We start from the raw sequence: 13,092 nt of genomic DNA on the forward strand, positions 1-13,092 counted from the left end.
TTAAAAAAGAAAGAAAGAAAGAAAGAAAGAAAGAAAGAAAGAAAGAAAGAAAGAAAGAAAGAAAGAAAGAAAGAAAGAAAGAAAAAGAAAGGGAGAAAGAAAGAAAGAAAGAAAGAGAGAGAGAGAAAGTAAATAATAGGGTAGGGGAGTAAAGAAGACATAAGAAGAGCTGTCATTTCAAGATCTTCAAGTGAGTAATCAGGGGAGGCCCTCACTATATCAAAGTCAATCTCTTTTGTTCCAATTCCTTTCTGGTACTGTGCCTTCTCCTAAGGTAAAATTCAATTCTCAGTGTACTTAAAGGCAAGAAAAAAAATCAACATTATTTTCATCTTTTGACTCACTCACATAGAGCTTACCTGCATGTACCAACACAAAGCCCCCTCGCTTCTCTTTATGGGACTGCTTTGTTTCCAACTCTTTGGCTGTTATTTTAACAGCCGAAACCTGAGATGATCTGGAAGGCAGCCCTTCTCCAGAACTCATCCCCTTCTCCATGGTCATTCTCCAAGTTTACCATCTTCTACTGGAAAAAAAGCATATTTCCATCCAAAAGGAATTGCAGGAGAGGAATTACCCTAAAAGAAAACAGACAAAGATGGTATACATCCCTTTGTACTAGCACCCACATAACTGATACAAATTAGTACAGAGATATCTTTCAAAAAAAACAACAAAGTTTAAAGTTATTTAACTTAGTAATACAAAGACTATAAAAATACTAGAATTTAAATCTTTCTGTCCACTATATAAACAAAAGAACTGTTATAAATACACTTCATACCAAGTCCAAATATATTTTATCTTTCATTTTATCTACATTAAAGAAAACCTCAATATAACTTAAATACCACTTTCTACTGCCTGCAAACCAAATGCTAATAATCTGCGGGACATTTTAGAATCACGGGCAATGCTGGCTACATCACCAAACTTGGATTGCTGCTTACTTTTTTTTCCGGCTTTATTGCGATATAATTGACATGTAATATTATGTAAGTTTAAGGTGTACAATATGATGATTTGATACTCGTACATACTGCAAAATGATTACCACAATAAGGTTAGTTTACACATCTAGCACCTCAACATAATTACAAATTTTTGTGTGCTGTAAGAACATTTAAGGTGTATAGATTGCTGCTTAAAGAAATAAAGCAAAAAGAAATAAAGCAACATATATATTTACACTGTCTATGCAGAACCTCTTAAGAAAAACCTAATGCTCCATAGCACAATGTAAAACAAAAATGCAAACAAAATTATATGACTGAACCAAGAAATTCAAATAACACTTGTGCAAATACTTGTTAATTTTTATGAAAGCATTATTTCTGAGGTTCTCAACAGATAAATAATGAAATATAAAATGAATCACAAGCAACTTATACCACAAAGTTTCTAATTTTTTCTCAGAAGTTTCTAGCAATCTTGGCTTAACAATAAAAATGGCAGAACACATTTTATATTAAGGGAAAATTGAACATTTAAAAATCGACACAGATACATCTGAGAGGAAGGTGATTGAAACTACTTAAACCTAGATTCACACTGCTAAGTAAAATTTGTACCTTATTCGAAAGTGAGAAATGAGAAGGGACAGAATTCATTTTTTCCAATATAAATAGTAATATAAACACTGAGTTAGATGACTGCTTAGAGCTGCTGCGTAAAGCCTGGATACATATAAGAAGGTAAGAAAGGGAAGTCTGGATTCATCCTGAATTACCAGCTGAAGACTTGCTGAGGAGAAGACTTTTAAACAAGGAAGTACAAAAACTACCTCGACACTGCACCTGTATAACAGCTCACACATTGGGGTTGAGCCTCACAGTCAACCAGCCTGACAGGAGATCCCACCCACGAATGGGACAAAAACAATCAAGACCCAATTACAACAGGAGGGCCCAAATAATCAACAAAAGGGTCTCTCCTAGAGCATATAGCTCAGAAGTTCAAGGAAACTGTACCAATGGGTCCCACACAACATTTACTACAAAAGGCCACCCCATGAAGACTGGGAGTCATAGCACATATAGCTAATACATAGAAACAAACACCAAGAGACAACTGAAGTGGGGAGACATGAAATAACCTCCAAAGAAAAGAAGGAATCTTGAGAAAAAGACCTAAATGAGATGGAGGAAAGCAATTTACAGATACAGAGTTCAGAGGAAGTGTTATAAGGATGTTCAAGGAACTTAGTGAGAAATACAAGGAATTTAGTGGGAACTACATCAGCATGAAAAAAAAACAAAACATAAAAACCAAGAATAAGAACCAGTCAGGCCCGGGCCAGCGTGGCTAAGTAGTTGAGCGTCAACCTGTGAATCAGGAGATCACAGTTCGATTCCCAGTCAGGGCATAGGCCCGGGGTTACCGGCTCAATCCCCAAAGGGGGGTATACAGGAGGCAGCAATCAATGATTCTCTCTCATCACTGATGTTTCCATCGCTCTCTCCCTCTCCCTTCCTCTTTGAAATCAATAAAAATATATTTTTTTAAAAACGAACCAGTCAGAAATGAAGAATACTATATCTGACATCAAGAATACACTGGAAAAAAAAGGACACATATGTAATACCCTTTGTAATACTTTAAGCAATAAAAAAAAAAAAAAAGAATACACTGGAGCCCAGCCAGTGTGGCTCAGTGGTTGAGCATCAACCCATGAACCAAGAAGTCGCCAGTTCAATTTCCAGTCAGGGCACATGCCCAGGTTGTGGGCTCAATCTCCAGTAGGGGGTGTGCAGGAGGCAGTGGATTGTTGATGTTTCTCTCATCAATATTTCTCTCTCTCCATCCCTCTCCCTTCCTGTTGCTCTAAAAATCAATAAAAACATACTTTTAAAAAATGATACACTGGAAGGAATAAAGCAGAGGATCAAATTAGCGACTAAGCAGAAAAAAAATCAACAAGGAACCAGCGACCTTAAATGACACACTAGATCAGAAAGTCCCAACCAAGATGAACACAAAATGCCACCCACCAAGACACATCATAATTAAAACTGCAAATGTTAATGACAAAGAGAGAATCTTAAGGGCAGCAAGACAGAAATGGATAGTTACCTACAAGGGAGCTCCCATAAGGCTGTCAGCTGATTTCTCAACAGAAACACTACAGGCCAGAATGGAAGGCATGAAGTATTCAAAGTAATGAAAAGTAAGGATCTGAAACCAAGACTACTCTGTCCATCAAGGCTAGCATTCAAAATTGAATGTGAAATAATGAGCTTCCCAGACCAAAAAAAAAAAAAGGCTAAAGGAGTTTACTACAACCAAATCAGCATTGCAAGAAATGCTAAAGCAACTGTTATAAGAAGAAGAAATAGAAAGAGAGAGGAACATAGGCATAAAGCATAAAAGTGGCAATAAATAAGTACCTATCAATAATAACCTTAAGTGTAAATGCATTAAATGCTCCAATCAAAAGACATAGGGTAGCTGAATGGATGAGAAAACATGACCCAAATATATCCTGTTCACAAGAAATCTACCTCAGAACAAAACACTCACACAGGAAAAAAGTAAAGGAATGGAAAATTTTTTTCCAAACAAATGGGAATGAAAAAAAAAAAAGCTGGGTAGCAATATTTATACCTGACAAAATAGACTTCAAAACAAAGGCTATAAAAGAGACAAAGGAGCTTACTACATGATAATGGTCTCAATCCAGCAAGACTATATAACCCTGGTAAACATATATGCACCCAATATAGGAGCACCTAAAGATACTTTTGTTAAAACTCCTGGAAGACTTGAAGGAAGAGATAGACAGCAAAACTGTCAGAGTAGGAGACTTAAACACTCCACTGACATCACTGGATAGAATTTCCAGACAAAAAATCAACAAGGAACCAGCGACCTTAAATGACACACTAGATCAGATGGATTTAATTGATATTTACAGAACATTTCATCCCAAAGTTGCAGAATACACATTCTTCTCAAGTGCACATGGAACATTCTCAAAGATAGATTACATGTGAGGACACAAAATAAGTATTTACAAGTTCAAGACTGAAATCATACCAAGCATCTTCTCAGATTACAACGGCATGAAACTAGACATCAACTACAACAAAAAAAACTCGAAAACATTAGGACACACGAAGATTAAATAGCAGGTTATTAAACAATGAACAGGTAATAATGAAATCAAGGAAGAAATCAAAAATTTCCTGGAAACAAATGAAAATGAACACACAACAACCCCAAATCTATGGGATACAGCGAAAACAGTCCTGAGAGGAAAGTTCGTAACATTACAGACCTACCTGAAGAAACAAGAAAAGTTCAAATAAACGATAGAACCCTACAACTAAAAGAATTAGAAAGAGAACAAGAAAAGCTCAGAGGAAGTAGAAGAAAGGAAATAATAAAGAGCAGAGTGGGAATAAATGATAGAGACTAAAATAACAATAACAATATAAAAGATCAATGCAACCAAGAGCTGGTTCTTTGAAAAGATAAACAAGATTGATGAATCTTTAGCAAAACTTATCAAGAAACAAAGAAAGAGGACCCAAATAAATAAAGTCAGAAATGAAAGAGGCAAAGTAAGAACTGACAACAGAAAAATAAAAAGGATTGTAAGAAAATACTAAGAACATCTATATGCCAACAAACTGGACAACTTCGATGAAATGGACAAATTCATGAAAACATACAATCTTCTAAAAATCAATCAGGAGTAATCAGAAAATCTGAATAGGCCAATAACAACTAATGAAATTGAAGCAGTAATCAAAAAACTCTCAGCAAACAAAAGTCCTGGACAAAATGGATTCACGGGTGAGTTTTAGCAAACATTCAAAGAAAAACTAACACATATCCTCCTCAAACTATTCCAAAAAATTCAAGTGAAGGAAAGACTTGCAAGTCTTTTTACAAGGCCTGCATTATCCTAATTCCAAAACCAGATAAAAACACAACAAAGAAAATTATAGGCCAATATCCCTGATGAACACAGATGCTAAAATCCTCAACAAAATATTAGCAAATCAGATCTAGCAATACATTAGAAAGATCATACACCATGCCCAGATGGGATTTACTCTGGGGATGCAAGGCTGGTACAATATTCCCAAATCGATAAATCTGATACATCACATAAATAAAATGAAAGATGAAAATCACATGATCATATCAATAGATGCAGAAAAAGCATTTAACAAAATTCAGCACCCAATTTTTTTCTAATTTTCACGTAATGACTGTGGATATTTTTTCCTTTTTTTTTTTTTTTTACAGAGAGTGGAAGGGCATGGAGAGGGGAGAGAGAGGGAGAAAAACACCGATGTGAAACACATTGATTGGTTGCCTCCCCCAGACACCCTGACCTGGGGCAGGGATCGAACCTGCAACCCAGGTACATGCCCTTGACCAGGAATCGAACCCAACACCCTTTGGTGCACAGGCCAGAGTTCTAACCACTGAGCCATGTGGGCCAGGGCTCCAGCACCCAATTTTTAATAAAAAATCTCAGCAAAGTGGAAATAGTGGGAACATATCTCACATAATAAAGGCCATATATGACAACCTGCAACCAACATCATACTCAATGGGCAAAAAATAAAAGTGTTTCCCTTACAAACTGGAACAAGACAGGGTTGTCCACTTTCACCATCTTTATTCAACACAGTACTGGAAGTCCAAGCCACAGTGATCAGACAAGAACAAAAAATAAAAGGCATCCAAATTAGAAAGGAAGAAGTAAAACTCGCATTATTGGCAGGTGAAATAATATTATATATAGAAAACCCTAAAGATTGCACCAAAAAACTATTAGATTTAATAAATAAATTCGGCAAAGTAGCAAGATACAAAATTAACATCCAGAAATCAATGGCATTATTATACTCCAATAATGCACTCTCAGAAAGAGAAACTAAAAAAAAACACCATTTGCCATCCCAACAACAAAAAAAATATACCTAGGAATAAAATTAAGCAATGAGGTAAAAGACCTGTACTTGGAAAACTACAGTACATTAAAATAAGAAATAAAAATACAAATAAGTGGAAGCATATACTGTGTTCATGGATTCAAAGAATTAACATCATTAAAATGTCCATACTACCCAAAGCAATCTATATTAAATGCAATCCCTATTAAATTAGATTCAACACAACCCCTATTAAAATACCATCAGCATATTTCACAGATCTAGAATAAATATTCCAAAAATATACATGGAATAAAATAAGATCCCGAACAGACGCAGCAATCTTGCAAAAGAAGAATAAAATCAGAGGGATCACAATCAAGGATATCAAACTAAACTACAAAGTCATTGTAATCAAAACAGCCTGGTTAGTGGCATAAGAATAGGTATATAGTAGATCAATGGAACAGAATAGAGATCCCAAAAAATGACCCACACCATTATGGTCAATTAATATTTGACAAGTGACACAAGAACATACAATGGAGTAAAGACAGTCTCTTCAATAAATGGTGTTGAGGAAACTGGACAGGTACATGCAAAAATATGAAACTAGACCACCAACCTACACCACACACAATAAAAAAATCAAAATGGATAAAAGACTTAAATGTAAGTTGCAAAACCATAAAAATCCTAGAAGAAAACATAGGCAGTTAAATCTCAGACATCTCACATAGCAGAATTTCCACAGATACATCTCCTAGGACAAGAAAAATAAATAAACAAATGGGACCACATCAAACTAAAAAGCTGCTGCACAGCAAAAGAAACCAGCATTAAAATGAAAAGGGAACCCACTGTATGAGAGAACATATTAACCAATGATACATTTCATAAGGAATTAATTCCAAAATATATCAAGAACTCATACAACTCAACAAAAGAAACATAAACAATCCAGTTAAAAAATAGGCGAAGGACCTGAATAGACACTTCTCCAAAGAGAACATACAGATTGCCAAGAGACATTTGAAAAAAATGCTCAACATCACTAATCATCAGAGAGATAAAAATGAAAATGAGGTATCACCTCACACCTGCCAGAATGGCTACCATCAATAAATCAACAAACAAGTGCTGGTGAGGATGAGGAGAAGGGGAAACCCTAGTACACTGCTGGTGGGAATGCAGACTGGTGCAGCCACTATGAAAAACAGTATGGAGTTTCCACAAAAAATTCAAAATGAAACTGCTGTTTGATCCAGTTATCCCACTTCTGGGAATATAAAAGAATACATGCATCCCCATGTTCATAGCAGCATTACTTACTCTAGCTGAGATCTGCAAACAGCCCAAGTGCCCATCTACCTATATAATAAAAGGGTAATATGCAAATTGAGCTTAACAGCAGGAACGACTGGGAATGACCGGTCGCTATGATGTGCACTGACCACCAGGGGGCAGATGCTCAACACAGGAGCTGCCCCCTGGTGGTCAGTGCGCTTCCACAGGGGGAGCCCCGCTCAGCTAGAATCCAGCTCATGGCTGGCCAGCACAGCGGCAGTGGCGGGAGCCTCTCCCACTTCCATGGCAAAGCTGAAGATGTCCAACTAAAGGCTTCGGCCCATTGCCCCCAGGGAGAGGGCCTAAGCCGTTAGTTGGACATCCCCCAAGGGCTCCCGGGCTGCCAGAGGGATGATTGACTGACAGCTTAGGCCTGATCCCCCAGGGAGCAAGCCTAAGCCAGCAGGTGGACATCCCCCGAGGGGTCCCGGACTGCAAGAGGGCACAGGCTGGGCTGAGGGACCCACCCCCCTCCAACGAGTGCACGAATTTTTGTTCACCGGGTCTCTAGTCAGTAAATAAGTGGATAAAAAAGCTATGGTACATTTACACCATGGAATACTATGTAGCTGTAAAAAAGAAGGATCTCTTACCCTCTGTGACAGCATGGATGAACATGGAGATTGTTATACTAAGCGAAATAAGCAAGTAAGGGTGAGACAAATATCACATGACTTCACTTATATGTGGAATCTAATGAACAAAATAAACTGACAAACAAAATAGGTCCAGAGACCTGGCTGCATGGAACAGACCCGGCAGATCTCAGAGGGAAGGGGGTAGGAGTGAGGTTAGGGAGAGATTAACCAAAGAACTTATATGCATATATCCATAGCCCGTGAACACAGACAATAGTGTGATGAAGGCCTGGTGTGGGGTGGGGCCTGGGTAGAGGGGGTCAAAGTAAAGAAAATGGGGGACATCTGGAATACTGACAACAATATAAATTTTTTTTAAAAGTGATTTAGTTGGAGAGACCAAGATGGCGGCATAGGTAAACACCGCAGACTGCTGCCGCAAACAACCACTTCAAAAATACAACTAAAAGACGGAACGGACATCACCCAGAACCGCAGGAAGGCTGGCTGAGGAGAGACTCTTCAACTAGAAGGAAAAATAACAGCACACCGAGGCTCAGAGGAGGCGCAGTGTGGAAAATACTCAGGTGCGGAGGTGCGCGCGCAAAGCGGGCTGGTGGCTGAGAGCGCGGTTGTCGTTTTCGGTCAGGGGGGAGTCTCAGACTCTGAGCTCCAGATACGGGCGAATCGCTGGGGACTCGGACCCAAACGGGAGAAGCGGGAGTGTCTGGCATCAGTTGGAAGGCAGCTTTCCCTCCGAGGTTTGCAGCGGTTCCGGGGGTTCTGAGAAGCAGAGCCTCTGGGAACAGGACTGAGGGCACCATAACGGCTCCCTCCGCCCGCCCTGTTGAGCCCGCCCCGCCCAAGCCCTGCGCAGAGCCATTTGCCAGATCGCCTCAGGCAAAGGCTAGATTAGCACCTCCCCAGAGGACAGAAGTTTTCCGCGGCTCCGCGGCAGCAGCTGATTCACACAGCCAGTCGGCCTGGTGGTCAAATCCCTCTAGTATTAACTACAACAATCAAGGCTCAACTAGCACAACAATGCGCACAAAGACCACTAGGGGGTGCACCAAGAAAGCATAAAAAATGCGGAGACAAAAAAACATGACAGAAATGGAGGATATAGAGCTAAAAAACGCAATTTTGAGGGCTTGCAATAAACTTTTGGAGAGCTTCACGAAAACTAATGAGACCCTCGATGCTATGATAAAGAAACTAGAAATTAAGCATACACGCTCTGAAATAAAGAATATTACACCCAATAGCAGACCAGAGGAGCGCAAGAATCAAGCCAAAGATTTGAAATGCGAAGAAGCAAAAAACACCCAACCGGAAAAGCAAAATGAAAAAAGAATCCGAAAATACGAAGATAGTGTAAGGAGCCTCTGGGACAGCTTCAAGCGTACCAACATCAGAATAATAGGGGTGCCAGAAGATGAGAGACAGCAAGATATTGAAAACCTATTTGAAGAAATAATGGCAGAAAACTTCCCCCACCTGGTGAAAGAAATGGACTTACAGGTCCAAGAAGCGCAGAGAACCCCAAACAAAAGGAATCCAAAGAGGACCACACCAAGACACATCATAATTAAAATGCCAAGAGCAAAAGACAAAGAGAGAATCTTAAAAGCAGCAAGAGAAAGAGACTCAATTACCTACAAGGGAATACCCATACGACTGTCAGCTGATTTCTCAACAGAAACTTTGCAGGCCAGAAGGGAATGGCAAGAAATATTCAAAGTGATGAATACCAAGAACCTACAACCAAGATTACTTTATCCAGCAAAGCTATCATTCAGAATTGAAGGTCAGATAAAGAGCTTCACAGATAAGGAAAAGCTAAAGGAGTTCATCACCACTAAACCAGTATTATACGAAATGCTGAAAGGTATCCTTTAAGAAGAGGAAGAAGAAAAAGGTAAAGATACAAATTGTGAACAACAAACATGCATCTATCAACAAGTGAATCTAAGAATCAAGTGAATAAATAATCTGATGTACAGAATGAACTGGTGATTATAATGAATCAGGGACATAGAAAGGGAATGGACTGACTATTCTTGGCGGGGAAAGGGGAATGGGAGATGCGGGAAGAAACTGGACAAAAATCGTGCACCTATGGATGAGGACAGTGGGTGGGGAGTGAGGGCGGAGGGTGATAAAGTGATTTAGTTGCTTAGCCCAAAAAAGCAGTGTATGCAAAGTGTAGTATGTATACTAGGGTTTGTTACCAGTCTGAAATAAATTATTTTATTAATATATTAATTGCTTTATATGTACATTTTCAATATATAATGTACAGCTTTGAATTTCTTTTCTATTTCCTCATGATTTTTATACTTATATTTTTGATACAATTTTATCTACTAAATCTAATAAAAACTTGAGCTTTTATTTATATCTTTCATTCACATTTCCATATTTCAGTTTTGTTTGGGGTTTGCTTTTTGGTTTTGTATTTTATAAAAGAAATGGTCCCAAATGAACTGAACATTTTTTAAGCTGGTCCTTTACACCAGAGATAGCCTGAGAAGCACTGCAATATTGTATTTTAACTTGCTTTAATTCTTCGTTAAAGAGTCCATTTAAATTTTATTATATGACATTTTATTTAAAGGACAAATGGTATATGCTGTTATATTAAAATGTTTACATACATTCATAAACACAGAGAAAATTTTTATTTTACAAAAGAGTGCTGAGCTGATTAAATAAACAGTGAATTTAAATGCCTGTTTTTGTTTTTGCTTTGTGGTGGTGCCTGTCTTTCTAAGGATGGATTTTCTTTCAAAGACTTCACAAGGATCTCCTCAATTATCTTTACTGACTCTGGTTATTTCTCTGAGATAGGTTTCTATTTATTCATGTGTCAGTTGAATTTAAATGATCATAGTTCATCTGCCAGCCTATACAGGCCATCAAGTCTGACCTAGCCATGAAATGAGATTGGGCCAACTTATCCCCACAAAAACAGGTTGAGTAAAAACTCAGGCTTTGGAAAACTAAAAGCTTCAGTTAAAACACAAACACATCCAAGTAGTATGGGTTATTAATCTTCAAGCTACTCTGTCATCAGATGCATTTTTTTCATAAATGAAAAATTAGAACATCAACATTTTATAATGCGTAAAGTTTGCAGTAATAGGCTTTTTAACATACATCTATGAAAGATTTTAAAACATTGCTTCTCAAGCTTGTCTGAAAAAATTAAAATGTAGAAGATGAATTAATGTTATTTCCTGAGCAACCTACCATCCCTCAGAGATTCTCTGAAATATATTTATTTTGCAAACCATGTCATCTCAATAAACTCCTCCAAAAATGCTGGCCTCAAAGTTCTGCTGGACTGGGAAAATAACTCAAGGATACAGGCTATCCAGCACACAACTCTGGCCTTCAGCTCACAATGGTTACTGGAATGTTTTTAATTCAATTAGAAATGAAGCAACTTCTACTCCAACATCAGTTTTTGTTTAACTCAAAACCGATTAAAGGTCTGACCTACCTAATAAATAAAGAGTTCCAACAAATGACTAAAAAAAGACAAAAAAAGGGCTAATGGGCAACTGCCAATTAACAGAAAATTACACAACAGTTTAAACAGATCAAAAGATGCTAAAACTCACTCAAAAGAAAGATGCATAATAAAACTACACTGAAATACCATTTTTTTAACTTGGATTGGCAAATATCAAAAAGTAAGATAACATTTTTGTTTTGAGGGTATGAGAAACAGGAGTTTTCACACATTACTAGTGGGAGCATCCTATATAGTAAAAGCCTAATATGCAAATTGTCTCCTCGGGAGGTCATTCTACCAAGAGTTTGACCAAGAGACCAAGAGTTCAACCACCCACTATGACATGCGCTGACCACCTGGGGGTGGCACAGAACATGGCAGGCATCGGCGACGCGATGTTGGCAGCGGGCGGCAATGGAGGCACTGCCAGCCCCAATGGGCCCCGATGAGAGTGGGATTGCAGCAGGATAGTGGAGCAGGTGAGTGGGCGGCACCAGGCCAAGGCGGTTGTGAGTGGGGGCCCAATCACCCCACCAATCGCCTTGCAGACAGCAATCAGCTGCAGCAGCAGCGGGGACAGGGCCACCACCAGCTCCCAGGCGCTGAGGGAGCCAGGCGGGGGACTCAGCTCTGATCAATCACCCCACAGGCGGAATGGTGGAGCAGGTGAGAGGGCAGTGCAGGGCCAAGGCGGGGTGCCAGGCAGGGCTGCAGAGCTGCAGGGCTGCGAGGCTGGGGGCGTGAGCTGGGACCCGATCTCTGCAGGCCACCCTGAGGGACCCCATTCGTGCACGAATTCGTGCACCAGGCCTCTAGTAAAATATTACAACTTGCCCTAGCCAGTTTGGCTTAGTGAATAGAGCATCGGCCTGCCGACTAAAGAGTCCCGGGTTATACTTCAGTAAGGGCACATGCCCAGATTGTGGACTCAATCCCCAGTGGGGGGCATGCAGGAGGAGGCTGATCAATGATTCTCTCTCATCATTGATGTTTTTATCTCTCTCTCCCTCTCCCTTCCTCTCTGAAATCAATAAAAAAAAATTTAAGAAGAAATTAATAAAATAAAATAATACAACTCAACAAGGACAATTTGGCAAAATTGAACAAAAGTACAAGTGTATACTGAAAGACTATCTATAATAGGAAAGACAGAAACCAACAACATGTCTCAGTGGAAGTGGTTAAAAATAAAAGCAGCCATTGGAAAAAATGAGAATGTTCTTAACCCTTTGAGTGCCAACCAATATCCTAGGAACTATGCTAAAATTGCCAAGGCATTTTTGCTGATTTTACAGTTTAGGAAAAAAATTATGAATCGCAAGTAAATGAAGTTACATATTCAAAAACTTAAGGAAACCTTTACTACATTTGTTTTCATCTTTGACATATATCGTAGTACCTGTAAAAAATTAGGCAGATAAATGCCAGTGGTCAATTTTAGAACTACAAACATTCAGTAATCTGCACTTAGATGCCATCTGTCAATAAAGAATGAACTACTAGCATCTAATAGTGACACTGCAGGATGAGCACGATAGTGCTCCCGGCACTTTTGGCGAAAGACAGGAGGAGCACGATTGCGCTCCCCAGCACTCTAGGGGTTAATATATAAATATGGAATGACAGATCTTGAAGATATTTTGGTAAGTAAAAAAAAACAAAACCTAGTACAGAATTATATGCCGTACCATACTCTGAGGAAGGGGAGAAAAAATAATATGGCCATATATATATATATATATATATATATATATAA

The 13,092-nt window shown here is 38.8% G+C and overlaps 1 protein-coding gene across 7 annotated transcripts in view; it reads right to left on the minus strand.

The window, feature by feature from the left end:
* TASP1 (taspase, threonine aspartase, 1) overlaps positions 1–13,092 on the minus strand; it is a 231,256-nt gene that overhangs the window by 211,492 nt on the left and 6,672 nt on the right. For all 7 annotated transcript variants that reach the window (XR_001360978.1, XR_001360977.1, XM_014535031.1 and 4 more), the window contains exon 2: positions 360–578. Coding sequence is in view for 5 of the 7 variants with exons in the window: in XM_014535031.1 (XP_014390517.1) it covers positions 360–504 (145 nt within the window). In the remaining 2 variants the exon portion in view is untranslated. The remainder of the gene's footprint in view (positions 1–359; positions 579–13,092) is intronic.

The sequence above is a fragment of the Myotis brandtii genome, unplaced genomic scaffold, assembly GCF_000412655.1.
Source record: "Myotis brandtii unplaced genomic scaffold, ASM41265v1 scaffold137, whole genome shotgun sequence".
NCBI lineage: Eukaryota > Metazoa > Chordata > Mammalia > Chiroptera > Vespertilionidae > Myotis > Myotis brandtii.